The sequence below is a fragment of the Sardina pilchardus genome, chromosome 3, assembly GCF_963854185.1.
Source record: "Sardina pilchardus chromosome 3, fSarPil1.1, whole genome shotgun sequence".
NCBI classification, from domain to species: Eukaryota; Metazoa; Chordata; class Actinopteri; order Clupeiformes; family Clupeidae; genus Sardina; species Sardina pilchardus.
The window spans coordinates 30524815-30541308 of record NC_084996.1 but is presented as its reverse complement, the minus strand read 5'-3'; the positions used below and the strand labels follow the sequence as shown (position 1 = coordinate 30541308).

Sequence of the window (16494 nt, the reverse complement as noted above, 5' to 3'; positions counted from 1 at the left end):
AGCTAATGTTAGGCATGCATAGCCTATTTTAATCCATGCAACAGGATTTTCTTCTATGAAGTGTTCGATGGTGTAAAAGCCTACAGCAACGATGCGGATAAGAAAAGTCATAGATAGAGGTTGCAATTTTGCAATTTTGCATTACAAATCATTTAGCCTACAGTTATTAAAGATCCGTAGCCTAATGTCGCCTGCTATTTGACTTTTGCATAACGTCTGCATTGTAGGTCAGTGACCGCCTTCTGGAGGGGCCTGTTGACCAACAGCTTAACCAAAGCTTAGGCTACCATCCAACCAGAGTGTTGGTTTCTTGTGGCGCTTTTTTCACCTATTGCAGAAAATCAAACAAAAAAGGCAGGTTTTAGGGCCTAGTTGACAGTCATCTGAAATTAAACTCAGATTATAGGCCTAGGCCTTGTTGACAGTCATGGAACCATACATCAGATAGTCTCTCTGGGGATCCTAATCTGTATAATCTAGGTGCACTTCATTGCATCCCTGGGACATTTTGTGGTCTTTGTAGGCTATGGATTACAGTTCTCGTTTCAAATCTCAGACTTGGTAATAGAGTCAGTCACACTGAATAGAATGCCAATTCTAGGACCTATGCTGACGCCGCAATGGACCAATTTCAACCTTTTACTTCAGTCCAGTTTTCACATTCACAATGAAGCAAAACACTTTACTCACACTTTGGCTTACATATTGGTCAATCTGATTTTGTTTGAAAAGTTACTTCATAATACGTTTTAAACATACACTAATGATATACAGTAGCCTGAATTTGATTATTTGATATTTTGACACAACACACACAACACTAGTTTTGTATGCAGACAGACATACACACATACATACATACATACATACACATACATACTTACATGCACACATTTGGTATGCCTTGCATGTGCTGGCTTTTGCCTTCAGAATTGCCATAATTCATTGTGGCATAGATTCAACAAGGAGCAGCAGACGTTCCTCTGAGATTTTGGTGTATATTCATAGCATCACACAGTTGAGATTCCATGAGGTGCAGCCTCCTGTTTCACCACATCCCAGCAGTGCTCTTTTGGAGTGAGATCTGGCGACTGTGGAGGCCATTTGAGTACAATGAATTCATTGTCATGTTCAAGACACCAATTAGAGATGATTCAAGCTTTGTGGCATGGCACATTATCCTGCTGGTAGTATCCATCAGAAGATCCATACTCTGTGGTCATAAAGGGATGGGCATGGTCAGCAACAGTGTTGTGCTGGCAGGTGGCATTTAAATGATGCTTAATTGGTATTGAGTGGTAGACTGGGTAAACCCAGCCCGATCTGCCGGGGATTGGATTTCGCCCTGCAGCTCAGGCTGGAAATCTGCACGTTTACCTCCTGCTTCTGTTCAACTTTTGCTGGAACCAATCACAAACTGGCTTATCCACCAGGCACACTCAGATCTTTGGTCTGATTGGTTGAAGGTCTATCCAAGCAGAGTCATTTGAACTATATGTCCATTGATCAGTCCTCTTGTGCAGTAGATTCCCCAGACTAATGTTCAATCTCAAAAGATTGAGCTTGTTCTGATGATAGCCTGGCTAACAAAGTGGACGGAAGTCTTCCAAGAAACAGTCTGCCACACTATTGCATCACCAATACCTGCATTGTTGGTACAGGGTAGGATAGATCCATGCCTTCATGTTATTTACACCAAATTCTGATCCTACTATCCTAATATTGCAGCAGAAACCTTCAGGCCCTTCAGACAGGGTGACAATATTCCAATCTACTTTAATTTTGGAGCCTGCAAATTGTAGCCTGTCTTCTGTTAATAACTGACCAGAGTGGCAACCGTTGTGATATACTTCAAAGTTCCATGTGTTGTGCGTTCAGAGATGCTCTTCTGCATACCTTAGTTGTAACAAGTGGTTACTTGAGTTCATAGACTGTAAAAAATGAGTTACTGTTGCCTCTCTGGTTTCTGCTCAAACCAGTCTGGTCATTCTCCTTTGACTGGCATCAACAAGGCATTTTTGACTGTCGCACAGTGTTTGTGTTCTAGACCATTCTCTGTAAACCCTAGAGATGGGTGTACATGAAAATGTTGAAATACACAGACAAGCCCATCTGGCACCAGCAATCTTGACACATTCAAAGTCATTTAAATTACCTTTCTTCCCGATTCTGGATTAAATGAGAAATCTAAGTTTTCACATAGATCTCCGTTTCTCAAGGTCACTGAAACTCATCTGACATACATTGTGGTTACTGTCTTTATCCAAATAGCCTATCAGTCTATCTCAAATATCAGATATGCTCACCTGTTGCATTTTACAGTAAATAAAGGCCTGATTGATGAGTTTATAATTTATACACCGAGTGTCTTTACTCCTGATCTCCACCTTCAGACTCTTTCAGATGAGTTTATGGTGCAGGCCATCTTCGGGCCATCTTCACTCAGGAGGCCATGTGATTGTTTAACTCTAAGCACTTTAATATACTATATCACAGCGCACATTTTACTGTTCAATTTTTGTCATTATTTGTTTTAAGATGTGCACTAAGGCACATGGCAAGTAATCTATCTAAGATAATAGCAAAGAAGAGACATTCTGTGAGATTGTGCTGACATTGCACTTACAGTTGCACAGATCCAGGCTGGTGTTTAGCTCATTGAGTGTAGCCTAAGCTTTGTCTATAATAAGTGTAATATTATCATAAGCGTTTCCTTTATAGTGCTCTGGGCTGATTTCAACATTTTGCCACTAGGGGTGCTTGACTCGATGGGATGTTTCCCTGGCCTTCCGTTTAAAAGTGGGGACAAAGAGTAGCCGAGGCTATCTACATGCTAAAGCCTTTTGTGTGTCAGTGTGGTGAAAGCCATGACAGACAACCCAGACGACTGACGTTTAGACAAGACTTTTAACCACTTTATTTTTACCTCCTAGGCTAGAGGCCTACCACGAATTCACTCTCTAGAAAGCTCGCGATTGTGCAAGCAATGTTGAAACCCGAAAGAGAAACCGTGGAGTATCTGAACTTTTGAACAGTGATATCCACAGTTTCTGAACAGCTACTGCCATTGCGCATTGTCTTCCACCTGTTGAACAGTTGCTGGGCTCAAGCCACCATACTGGCCAATAGCAGAGCGCTACCGGCGCATGCAATTCCGCATGGCAGCGAGCACGAGCGAACAATAAGCGACTACATCCGAAGTAGGTTAGTCTTGTGCAACAAACTAGTTTGGTGCCTGTGAAGACTGTGCTGTTGCCCGGAGTGTAAAAAAAGTATAACTCGTCGCGTCACATTGGGAGGAGATAGTGATGATTCACCGGCAGCTCTGGGCTTTATAAACGCAATTACCCAACAGGGTGCAGTCAGTGCAGTTGTGCCGTTAACCCACACAAAGACAACGAGTCAGCCTATTCTGAGACCCTTGTTTACAGGCAGCACATCCACGTCCCTGATGGGTAAGTCTATAGTATCTTAGTTTCCTGTTTGCCTATTTTTTTGTTTCATATAGCCTACGTTACAGCTTTGCGCTGTATTCTATTGTATAATTCCTTTGTTTAGCTGTTAGCCCTAGTGTGCTTAGGCTATACAGGGCGAACTCGTGAAATGGGTCAAGAACAGTTAACGTATACATGGCTTTTGTTTGGCCTTGCCCTTTCCAACTGTCGGAATCTTACATTGTTTGGAAAATAACGTATTAGTGATACGCGTATTAATTGCTCTCCAAAAGTTCTGAGAAGTTCAGCTCGATATGAACCCTATTACCCCATCTCTCAAACCAGCCTTTCCTTGACGGTTAAACTTCAGCACCTGCTGCTGGCGTTTCTTTGTGTTTCCCCCTAATACTCAATTTCACAAGTCAGGGCTCGCCATATCAGAATAGCTTACCCGGCTACAGTAACTGAACTGCGTAACGCCTGAAACAAATGCTCTGCAGTGGTGGATGGCAAGGCTACACAGTACTATGTCGAACGAAACATAGTTGCATCTTTCGCTTCTGGCTCGACAAGTTCGGCTAATCGTAACATTGTTGCTTATCTATCCCTTCAACGCTATTGTAGTGCGCAGCCTATTTCCCTGGCCATGTTAAGATTACATCATGTAACCGTTGTCGTGTGACCAAAACCAAACCACCCTGATAATTCAAAAACAAGTTGGAGAAGTAGGTGAGTGTGCTTCGTAGATAAGCCAACGAACAAAGACAAAGTCCAAAACGAGTGTAAGTTTATTCTTCTGGAAATCATGTTATTCTACGACGGACCTATGCATTACCGTGGCCATATGTGATGTTTGTGATCGAAACATGGCAGTAACTAATGGATCGTTCTCTTTTGTGGGGTTACCAGTTTTCATTTGCACAGGAAGCAGTCCATGTGTAAGCACTGTGTGAACTGAAACATGCTTGTTTTTGTTTGCAGGATGTCCGCAGAGGCACAGCGGAGAGAGATGACAGGAAGATTTTTTTTCTTTATTTCTAAATAAGTATATCTAACAAAACAACCCTATTTTTGTCCTTATATCTATATTTTCATCAAAATAGCCTTGCGCATAGGACACAGGCGATATCTAGGTCTAATACCTATTTTTATAAACCAAAACCAAAACCAAAGTAAATCATCAGATTTGTGGTTGTGGTGTATCTTGGGGCCTTTCCCCAGCTGTTGACAGCATGTACTTAAAAAAGTACATGACCGAGGGCCTAATTCAGGTGGCCATCCTGCTTAGCTTATGTGGGATGCGTGTGGATGTTGATCCATACCTGCCCCCTCTACGGGAGATCATCCTTGGACAGAGCTCCGCCCTGACACAGACGCAGTTCCACAACCTCCGCAACTCCCTGGAGGGCCAGGACCTCCACCCCAAGAGCGTGGACCTCGATGGCTTCTTCACCGCCCGCAGGCTTCTGGGCTGGGTGCGCTCCCTGGATCGCCTGCAGCTGCCCACCACAGAGCTGGAGGCCTGGCTGGTTCACCGGGAGCCCGAGCCCCTGGCGCCCGTGTCTGGGCAGGCTGGGCAGCTGGAGGGCAACAGCGGGCTGGACGGCACTGGAGATCTCCCAGACCTGGGCCTGAGAATAGGAGGAAGTGGAGGTGGTGGTGGAGGAGGAGGAGGAAGTGGAGGTGGAGGAATTGGAGAGCTGGGCTACGGACAAATCGCCGTCGACAACGACGACACCGCCCCAGGCGCTGTGGCTCCGCTCTCGAGAAGCGGACAGCAGGACGGCAGTGACATCATCAAAGAGGTAGATCCCGCTGACACTGCGAACTAGCATGCACGTCTCAGAGCTGCTGCTGACACTCACACATCACACTTCACATACCAGTACCACTACCATACCAGTATGAGCCTGGGGCCTGGTGTGAGAACCAGAAAAAAATCTTAGCAAACAAGAACACTGTCATACTGCCAACAATTTAGCTAACAAATGCTGTCAAAACTGGATGAGGCCCAAACAAAGCCAGCTGTACTAAGGACTTTGAAACTTCCAGGAAGTAGATCCTGCTGATGATGTAAGCCTTTGTTTTACATCAGAGCAGGGTTATTTGTGTGAGATCAATAGCAAAGGCTCCAACTGATGAAGACGTGCTCATGAATAGAGTGACAGTATAAATGAACAGGCATTACAAGAGATGTTATCCTTTAAAGGCACATGGCCAGCTACTACTGGACAAAGCCTGGCTACAATGATCAGGAGATTGATGGGATGTAAGTCCTGTTTAAATTAAGGAACAACACTCTGAATAGTTTCCAAGCCTTTGATATGTCCAAATATGTCCAAATATGTCCAAATCCTCTGGATATACTTGTTTACATTCGTGCAGCTACAGACATGGGGTACTTTCCCTCCTGTTGCCAGTACTTCATGTTGTTACAGGGTATGAGTTGGTGGCTGTGCCAAGCGTCATGTGTCAGTATGCGGGAGCATGGCTGGACAGGTCCCTTGTTACTTAACAGCTGCACGCCGCGTGTTGTGGTGTCCTAGTGACCGAAAGAGACTAGGATCGTTTTTTTGACAGCATGTGACTTCCAATGTGTTGTGTGACACATCAACCCCCTGCTGGTAGCTTCAGAATAATTCAGGAGACGTGGAAATGATTCATTATTGTGAGCCATCTTACAAAGATATGCTCAGACAGACTTTACCATGTGTGTTTTGAAGCACCTCATTCTTGGTTAAAAATTAGGTTTGTCAGTGAAGTTGGACTATAATATGGGATGGATGGGGAAAATCCACTTTTGCATTTAAGGGTTTCTTCATATTCATGTACTTTCCTTTTTTTGTAGATACACATTAGAAGAAAATCTGTTGACATTATTCTGGCACATTTATTGGATGAACAAAAGACCATAAATGCTTGCTAAGCTGGCAAGTCCAAGGTTGCCTGGCTTGCACTTACTGTTTCAGTCTGAGAATGCGACCAGCCCTGGCACTGTGCCCATCTACCAGAACGGTTGTGGATTCCGCCTGGGGACTCGCCCACTCTTTCTTTCTTTCTTTCTTTCTTTCTTTCTCTCACTCTCTCTTTCCTCTCTCTCTATCTCTCTATCCCTCTCTCTCTGTCTGTCCTGGCATAGGTTCTGAACACTACAGGGATTTTGTTTTTCCCTTTTTGTCTTTTCACTTTCATCAGTCAACGCCGTGCCTTGGCAGTGGCACACATGCTCTCAGTCAGATTGATGAGCTTTTTTGACTTCAACCTGTTGCCCCATCCGAGGTGAAGACACTCTCGTTCCCCTGAATGAACCGTCCCAACCCGCCCCGACCCTATACTGTTCACGCCAGTGCTGTGAAGTGCTGGCAAGGACAGATCAGATTTTTTTGCCTGCGCGTGACCCACTTGTCTATTTCTGGACTTGGGGCATGTGTTTGTTAGTCTGACATGAGTAGAAGACCCGACACTTGTCCTTCACTCCTGCACTGCTACTCATTATCATCCGTCTCAGTCTGCAGTCTGATATGACTCGGACATATACAACACTCCTTCTCATGCTTAAGATTTAACGAAATAGTACTTTCTAAACACGCAAACCATCATTTTTTTTGTCATTATGCTCTAAATCTGTTGATTTCACCATGTTTAGAAAACTGATACGGAGAATGACTTTCTCATATCATTATTTGTGTACATCTGTTAGTATGGGACCACTATTTGTATTGCATAATAATAAGTTCAAATGATACCCTATCTGCATTAAACACGTACATAATATGTCAGGAAAGTTTAATGGTAGAGCTTCATATTAATAAGTGTCAGGGAAATTGGATCAAAGAGTCAGACATGCGGTTGTTGCTGCCTGTGAGGCGTGACTGGTGTAGAACGTTCCGGTGTTTTCCACATCAGCTGCTGATTGATTTACTGTTCCTGGACTTGAGCACATTCGTCAGCTCAGTCAATGGGAATCGATAGACGCAGGCTGGGGTTGATGAAAGATTTAAGGGAGGTGTCTTATATTTTACTTTCCCTGGAATAAGCAGAACTCTGAAAAATACAAGCAGGCCACACCGTATTCATGGACACGGAGGATTCTCAGTTACGCTGTTGTCCAGCATAACCATGTCCCAAATAAGAGGAACAGCACTTGACTGGACAGGTCTGTGGTCTCTTTTGGCATCTCAAGACGCTTGAGCTAAGGGTGTTGGGCTTGGCTTCTCTGACCCTAGCGTCTCTTAGGGCGGTTGTTTTGAAATGTGAGGAAGGGGGGGAAGGGGGGGGGGATTCACAAACACATTTGCTTTCGCAACGCCTGTTTACTGGTCAGGTGATGGAGTGCACGGTGATGTTTTATGCTCATGTTATCATAAGAGGATGACATGTACGTGAGTGGGGAACACAGTGGTGGTAAACAGAACTAGACAGCACTGCAAATCCTCAGACACTGACCATGGTGTTTACCATTTAGCACAGAAAATAACATGTTGTTGTGCTCCTTGGTATTCTCAGTAGGTCAATAAGGCAGAAAGAAGAAAAGAGTTGAAGGGTAGTGGATTATAGGCATTCCATAAGCCTAGCACCAGGGTAGGAACCGTCAGTGTTTGGAAACTATGCATTAATGTATAAAATGTATGCAATGGTGAAAGGAGGAGTCAGTGGACATATTAGACAGCCTAAATCTAAAGAAAGCCCTTAATCTTAAACTAAGATTTTAGTCCCACGTAAGTCTTGGTGCTGAAGAGACGTGATTTGGATCTCTCCATTTAGTCTCAGGTCACTGACTTTGGGGTCAGCAATGGCATCTATCGATGATTTAATAGTTCTGTCAGTCCCTCAGCTGAGAAGTATTTAACACATACACCAAGCCAGCCAAGGTCACGAATGATGCTCCATCACCAAAACACTTCAGGATTTAAGGCCATTGTTTCTTCAACAGCTGATGTGTCGCTTCATTAAATTTGGGATCAATCGGCGGGCTAGGAAGCCGCTCTAAATGTAGTACATACTGGGAGTCGGGGACGTAGGAGCAACTGAAGCGGTGGGATTAGCGGAGCTCTGGTTTGGGTGCATGCAAAGGTTAAATCTATTTCTAACTGTCCCTCCACTCTTTGTGTTGGGTTTCTGTAGTACAGTAAGATACATAAACTTTGTTTTGGGGGTTTAGCACTCCGTAAAGGACCGTGCAAGAAAATTTTGTATCAAACCTTCAGACTTTTCTGTCTTCTTGGAAGACATGCAAGATGATTCAGAGTAGCCACTGAAGGGACAGTGGCTGGCATGAAGCACTCTGGAAATTCACAGCTCATGTCATGCCAGTGTCTGCATACCAGACACTTTGTTCAAAATAGATATATTATATCATCAGGGAGGCTTCATGGGACACCACAGAAAATGAACAAGCTTTTTTTTCTAAAATAGAAAGCCAGCCCTTGAACCGAGAAATTGGATATGTTGACTGTATTTATGTTTGCTTATGACATTGTGAAGTCTGTTTAGTCTACATTCAAAGTACAGTCAGAGATTACCTATTAACTTTAACTCCCTTTTTTATTTTTGCAGGAAGGTGATGTTTTAAACTTCCTGTGGCCTCAGGAAGCAGATCCAGGTCAGCAGTCTGAAAGCCCTGGTTACAGACACCACCGCCCAACGCCAGAACCTCTTCTGAGTTCGTTTGATGAGGAGGAGGAGGAGGATGAGTTCCGTGCTGACATTTGGACAACTGGAGGGCAACATCACACTTATGGGGACCTTCCGTTTGGGGCAGATGTGCAAGAGGTAAGACCCTGCACAAAACCATAGGATTTCCTCTCAACAACATACCCAGAAAGCTGCCTACTAGTCATTAACCTTTGCATTATACCTACATCACACACAGCCTTTTAAACAGCTCTGTAGCCACAACGCAAATAATACTGGATCCTGTTCAAAGCAAGCAACACCCTCCCGCTCTCTCTAGGCATTTGATTCAGTATTACTTACACAATGACGTTGTAAAGCCTTAAAGTTTCAGAAAATATGCATGTGCATATGCATGCGATGAGCTCTTTATCAAAGTTATGAAAAGCCAATTGAATATTTATCCACAAATCAAAACAGAAATTGCAGTACTTTATGATGAAGTGACAAATTAACCGCATGAAGTTTGTGAGCCCCATCTTCCAGCAACTGGTGTGAATAAATTAACGGTGCTCTCACAAAACAAAACATTCATAGTCATTTAAAAGAAACAGAGTTATGGTGCAACAGATACTTGGGGCTATTGAACCTACGGTAGACTTGAGCACGCCTGTAAGATTGCATAACATGTATTTAACCAGTTGGCCAGAGGGTGTCTGTCTACCTGTATGAAATGAGGACTGTTTCTCTTCAACTCATTACTGGTTTTATGACAGTTATGGCAGTTGAGATTGGTATTTGTACCAGCATGAAAGGTTGATAGGTATACAGACAATTAGGTCAAGTGTGTTCAGACTGGCGTTTTGGCATAATGTACCAATCTGTGAACACTGATTTGTATTTATTTATTTTTGCTGCATTAGTTACCACAATGCAGAGTCATGGTGATGGTGATTTTGTTTAGAACAGTCTCAAGGTGGAGACGCACAGACACACACAGAGATCTCTGACCTAAATACCAAGTCAAAGTTCTTCAAACTTTTGGGCTGTCCCGGTCAGGTTGGTTTTATCTGACAGGGAAGTATAGTCCTTGCAAATAGGTGACGGGTAGCAAATAACCTTTCCTGTAAGTACATTCCTCAACAATTACAATCCATTCCTAAGAAGGCAAAAGACTAATGGTAAAGGAGGAAAGCTGAATGTTCATGAGCTATAATGAATAGGAAAACAGACAGCCTTTGTGCTGAACAGACAAACACAGTGACAGTATTACAGAAAACATGAAATAACCCAGCGAAGAAAAGTTGTGAATGGAAAGTATTACTTATGATGAATGATGACTCAAATTAAGTCATATTACAAACCACATTCCCTGATTTTATGGCTTGGCCTAAAATAACTAAACACCCCCTGTGTCTGAAAAAAAAATACACATTTGGATACAGTGATATGTGGATAAGTGCAGACCGGTTTCTATTGACATGCCATGGCATGTTTCAGTAGTATGGATGCACCATTTTTCATTTTGACAATATTTTGGCATTGATCTCTGGAAACTGTAATCTCAACATAAATCTTCGTTTTTGTATGTCAGCCTTTTTTTGCGGTGGATTCCACCTCTTCGGAGTCCCAGCTCAATACAGTTTATATATGTGCTACTGTACATTTACATGTATTAATTTAGCAAAAACTTCTTATCCAAGTGACTAGACATGCTAGCCCAGGTCCTTAATCACTGCTATACCGCCACCTCAATACACATACACTACTCACAAAGAGTTAGGGATATCTGACTTTCGGGTGAAATTTATGGAAAATGGGAAAAGGTTCATGCTACAGTGGTATTATATCATGAAAGTAGGGCATTTAAGTAGAAGCATGGTGATTTCCTCATCTCAAACAATTTATTGAAACAAAGGTTAACAAATTTCACCCAAAAGCCGAATATCCCTGAGATTTTGCAAGTGATGTATATACATACAGTATGTTACACATTAGACCTCTCCAAAGCCTGGCCTTGTCCCACTGAGTCTTGCCTTGGGACGAGCATGTTGTGTCGCATGCATGAGAAGGTGAAGAGAGGTTGGTTTTGAAGGCCTCTCTCCTCTCCTCTCGTCCTTTAGCTGATGGGCCCCGAAGTGGACACTTCACTGTCCTTACAGGAGTGCTTACAGCTACTGGAGGACACCTCCCCTTTTGGGCAGGAGGCAGAGGTAAATGAGGCAACAATTTGGTGTGTGCGTGCGTGCGTGCGTGCGTGTGTGCGTGCGTACGTTAATGTGAGGGGTATCAGTGGTGTTCACTACTAAAGAATATTTATTTATGGGGTAGTTTGTGTGTGTGTATGTGAGATCATGTGAGGGGTATCAGTGGTGTTCACTACTAAAGAATATTTATTTATGGGGTAGTTTGTGTGTGTGTGTGTGTGTGTGTGTGAGATCATGTGAGGGGTATCACTGGTGTTCACTACTAAAGAATATTTATTTATGGGGTAGTTTGTGTGTGTGCGAGATAATGTGAGGGGTATCAGTGGTGTTCTCTACTAAAGAATATCTACAGTATTTATGGGCTGATTCGTGTGTTGGTTTGGATGGTTAATGGAGGATAGTTTAAATGACAATCTGTTCTGACGTTCAGTTTGTCAGTATGTTCGAATAGAGGTAGTAAAAATGTAATCATGGTCACGACCACGTCAAGTGTAGTTCTCTTCCACAACCACGCGGAAAGCCATAGTTAAAGCATAGATTCAGCTCTTTGGTGGACTCCAGTTAACGGTGAACACTGGACTCTGAGCCGTTATCTCCATTGTAAACATTGGAAATAGCCATACATTATGAAAAACAAATACCACATGGTATTACATACCACATGGCCCACAGGTCCTTTATGCCTCTTGTCTTCAGCAATCACTGTTAGTGCAACCATTCATGCATTTTACTTATGTCTCAAGCACAGGCATACAGTACATGGGATTAGGTTAATCATCTATTAAAGCAACACTACCCGTAATTTCCTGACTATTAGCCGTGGCTTATACATTGATTTAGCAAAATTTCTTCAGCTATGAGGTTAATACAGGGGGGCTGTTAGTATGTTGGCTGTTCGTATGGTTTTGTTTCTTTTAACTTGCATAAATCACGGTCATGCGGTTTATACACAACGCGGCTTATATGCGGGACATTACTGTATGCAGGTCAGGCCTTATAGCTGACTGTAGAGCTCCCTCTAGAGACACGATGTATTTCTATGTTACTCTGCGATTGTAAATAGCAAACTTATCACAACGTACACATCTTATCCCCTATACAAAATGCAAATGCTTTTGCTGTGAAGGTGAAGGATTAAAAAACAACAAAAAAAATTAAAAAAAAACTATCTCAAGGAGCCATATTTACTGACAAGGTACTGTTTCACGATTCTCGCAAGAATTGGGCGGGACGCCGCTCTTGGAAGTTGCATGGATGGTTTTCTCGGGGGGGACTCACTACGTCTATGCTGTATAGCTATGCTAGATAAACAATCCACCTATTACAAGTTCGTTTACCATCAGATTGGCTTTGTAAAGGTCAAGGTACACATTGGTGGTTAGTGAGCCACCCCTCCATTTGAGTGCCTTGAAAAGCACTGCATACATGCAATGTGCTGTTGTTGTTGTTGATGATGATGATTATGTGACTTAAATGTATGTGTTGTTTTTTTTGTCAGCTTCCTGACCCAGAGCTGATGGGACTGGATGAAGATGTGTCCTTCTCTGCCCAGAGGCCCCTTCTGTCTCCCCTCATCCCAGGGGACTCGTCAATGGAACTGGAGCAGCAGTGGCACGACCTTCTGGCCATCATGGAACCCCAGGTAAATCCCGCTCTACACCTGTCCGTCAAAACCATTGGCCCAATCCACATCCTAGTCCATAATTGTGACTGACGAAACACAAATGGATGGGGACAAATAGAAGTCAGCTGCAGTTATTCTCTCAGAGAACCAGCAGGTGTTAGGGAATCTGGTTCCTGTTTTGTAAAATAACTTGAAATCCTCCTGTAGTATGTCTTCGTAAAATGAGTTTTTAGATGCCGGTTCATCTTTAAAAACCTATTTTCCATTATGTCTTGTTTTTGTAGGATATGGAGTTGGATGAGCCGGCGCTGAATTCACCGGGCAGCAATGAAGTGCATGCACCAGTCACTGGGTCATTGGATACGTTGCTTCATCAAGACGTAAGCCTGCACCAGGCCTCCGTGCCCAGAGTACTCGAGGATGCCATGGAGGGATTGTCCCATTTGGGTGCCGTCCAGACACCTTCAACACAACACCACTACTCGAGCAACTCTTCTGACGGCACCTTTGGTTTTGGGTCTCCTCAAATAGCAGATCTCTTGTTGCCTCCCGTGCTGAATGGCAGCGCCAGCAACGATTCCAATTTGGTCGATCCTGCTTTGCTCATGAACCTATTAGAGGAGCCAGCTTTGGCCAGTCCCCTCAGACCCCTGCTAGAGGAGTCCATGTTGGACGAGATTAGTTTAATGGGCCTGGCCCTGGAGGAAGGCTTCAATCCCTCCCAGATGAGCCAGCTGGCTGAGCACCTTGAGGATTCCGACTCAGGGCTTTCCTTAAACTTCAGCCACAGCCCTGCCTCCCCGAGTGGATCCGAGGCTTCCTGTTCCTCCTCGTCTTCAGACTCCTCCTCTTGCTCTTCGCTGTCGTCTGCAGGGTCCTTTTCCGAAGAGGGGGCTGTTGGGTATGATCCCGGGTATGAGGGCATGGAGGACTCTGAGGAGGGCGCATTTGAAGGACGCACAGCAGAGACCAGCAAAGTGTGTCGGGCAAGCTACATAGAGCCCAGTCGCTTTGAACACCTCCCGTGGCTAGACAACGTTAGCCACGATCACACTTACAACCAGCCGCTGTCCTCGCGGCGAAGTGCAGAAAAATCCCCAAAAGGCTGTTTTGAGGAGCCGCAAGAATTTGTGATCCAGGATAAGTCTACGGGTCGTGACGAGCGCAGAGCCCGTTCGATGAGGATCCCCTTCCCAACCAGTCATATCATCAACCTCCCTGTAGAGGAGTTCAACCAGCTCCTCGCCAGGCACAAGCTCAGCGAGGCCCAGCTCACACTGGTCCGAGACATCCGTCGGCGAGGCAAGAACAAGATGGCAGCACAGAACTGCCGGAGGAGAAAGCTGGACGTCGTCGTCGGACTGGAGCACAGCGTAGAGGGCCTTCGGCGTCATCGGGCCCGCTTGCTCAGAGAAAAAGCGGAGATTAACCGCTCGGTCCTGGAGATGAAGCAGCGTGTCAGCAGTCTCTATCAGGAGGTTTTCTCCAGACTGAGAGACGAAGAAGACAGGCCTTACTCGAGCCAGGAGTACTCGCTTCAGTTTAACACAGACGGCCGTGTCGTTCTGTCCCCCAACAGCACGAGAACACAGTCCAGATGCAAGCCCAGCAAGAAACAGAAGGGCAAGAGAAAGTGAGTGGCTGAGGTGAAACTGATGTAAAAAAAAGAGATTGCTCTCCGGACTCAGGTACTGGAGCGAGAAATTCCTCCTACATCTCTGTGGAGGCGTCTCTTCCCAGTGAAAACTGTTCTTAAAGATGAAGGTCAGAAAATAACATTGTAAGTAGCAGACTGCGTTGATTTGAACAGGATGGGAACAAGAGAGAACAAGAGGGAGAGAACTCTCGTCAGTCACCACCATGAGAGCTGCTGAAAAAATAAATAATAAAAAAAAAACGAACACTGCAGAAATTACAGTGGCACACATGGATGTGCTTTCAAACAAACAACACAGACCTCTGAGTGAAAGAACTTTGTATGTGTATGCTGACCGGACACCAAAGATGGTTGAATTGAAAACTATAAGGAAAGAAAAAAAAAAACAAACAAACAAAAAAAACTTTGCAACGAGATCACCCTGCAGTGGGCCTACGGGAGTGGTGAAATCCACCAAAATAATCTCCATGATGCACAATTGAAATACTTGACATGTTTTGTTGCTTGTGTGTTCACTTTTAGAACAAGCTCACGATGGTGACAGTTAGGAGGCTGTGGGAAACCCTTTAAGTTGGGCATTTAAATGCAGTATCAACGAGCAGTAGCCTGTGTCTTACAGCTTTTTGGAGTCTAGTGATAAGTGTGCCTTATTCAGAAAGACTTGATTTCCACTGAGTGCGACAACCAAGTGTATAGTTTTTCTTTTTCTCAATGTCTGTCAACATTATTTTGTGTGCCTCCCCCCTCCTGTGTATCTACTGAGACATTAAGTCACTTCAGCTTCATGGTTTGGGTAAATCATGTGACGGGGAAAATCCCTGAAGCCCGTAATTGGAATCACCAAGCTGAAGAGAGCAAGCAAGCACTTCTTATTTATTGATTGAATATTTAATTTTAAGTGCAGCAGCTTGATTTTGCCGTCAGAAAGAGGGCGATCTTGCTGACCGTTCATCGCATTAGCTGACATTTTGTCCAGACATGGCCCTGAAAACTGAAACTGAAAATAAAAAAGAAAGAAGAAGAAAAAAAAATTCCCTGAGCTCAGACTCCCAGTATTATTTGACCAATGTTTCAGTGCTTTCTAGCTTTCTCCAGGGTCATGATGTGATGAGGTGGTACTGCAGAAATGCAAATGGATGTTCTTCGTGGCTCTTCATAGGAACGGACCTACGTGGTCATCTGAAAGTAATGGTTCTGAACGAACATGTATGCTGCCTTAGAATTCAAAAGCTAAGAAGAGAGTAATACTAGTGCCCAACAGCTCAAAGTTTATTTAATTTCAATGTCAAAACAATGTTCAAGGTAAAACACTGACATGGCAAATATTTTGTAGTATTTGTGAGTTGCTAAAAAAGAGTATTCAACTGTTGCAATAGCCTAAATGTCTCAATTTCTCTACTCCTACTTTGGCTTTGCCTGTACACATGGCCGATCTCAGGAAGAACTACTTTCATCAGCCATGTTTTTTTTATGTATATATTTTCTGTGCAGTGTCAGCATTTTCTAATGTGTGAATTGCAAACACTTTTTGTAAATGTTTTGGTATTTTTTTCTGGGTTAATAAATTATATTTCTGTTTGTATTTGTGTAACTTTACTTCAGCGTCTCGTCAAAAATATTGTCATTGCATATATTTAAATGCTTAATTGGCATAACAGATCTTCCAAACAGTCGGAAGCATTTCTAGCATTTCTGTTTATGCTCAGTGCAAGGGAAAGGTCAGAAATCTTGTAGGTCTTGCTTTGTACATTACATCCCAAATTGAATTACAGATGCTGATTACTTGTGCGTAATTTGCCTGCTGGGTTGCTCCACCAAACGGCAGAACAGGTGAAAATATGCGTTCTCCAAGTTCTAAGCATACTTTAGAACAACATCTTCAATACTGGAAAAAGTGTTGGAATCAACTAAATTGGGGTTGCAGGAGAATTTCGGCGATTTTCCACATAGATCTCTGTT

The 16494-nt window shown here is 43.6% G+C and overlaps 1 protein-coding gene across 2 annotated transcripts; it reads left to right on the top strand.

The window, feature by feature from the left end:
* The first annotated feature begins 2886 nt into the window (after positions 1-2886).
* LOC134077282 (endoplasmic reticulum membrane sensor NFE2L1-like) lies at positions 2887-16117 on the top strand. Of its 2 annotated transcripts, XM_062532793.1 has the most exons (6): positions 2887-3455; positions 4416-5239; positions 8991-9206; positions 11171-11260; positions 12753-12896; positions 13163-16117. In XM_062532793.1, the coding sequence occupies exons 2-6, from the start codon at positions 4667-4669 to the stop codon at positions 14513-14515; spliced, it is 2376 nt and encodes a 791-aa protein (XP_062388777.1). In that variant the 5' UTR covers positions 2887-3455; positions 4416-4666; the 3' UTR covers positions 14516-16117. The 2 variants fall into 2 exon arrangements, with proteins under 2 accessions (XP_062388777.1, XP_062388778.1); XM_062532794.1 differs by lacking the exon at positions 11171-11260 and having other exon boundaries at positions 2888-3455.
* Positions 16118-16494: the final 377 nt, after the last annotated feature.

Excerpts from the sequence above, each read along its gene's own strand:
- LOC134077282 (XM_062532793.1), top strand. The coding sequence starts at position 4,667 with ATGTACTTAAAAAAGTACATGACCGAGGGCCTAATTCAGGTGGCCATC. Across the intron at positions 9,207-11,170 it reads TTGGGGCAGATGTGCAAGAG|CTGATGGGCCCCGAAGTGGA; the intron begins GTAAGACCCTGC and ends CTCGTCCTTTAG. Across the intron at positions 12,897-13,162 it reads TGGCCATCATGGAACCCCAG|GATATGGAGTTGGATGAGCC; the intron begins GTAAATCCCGCT and ends TTGTTTTTGTAG.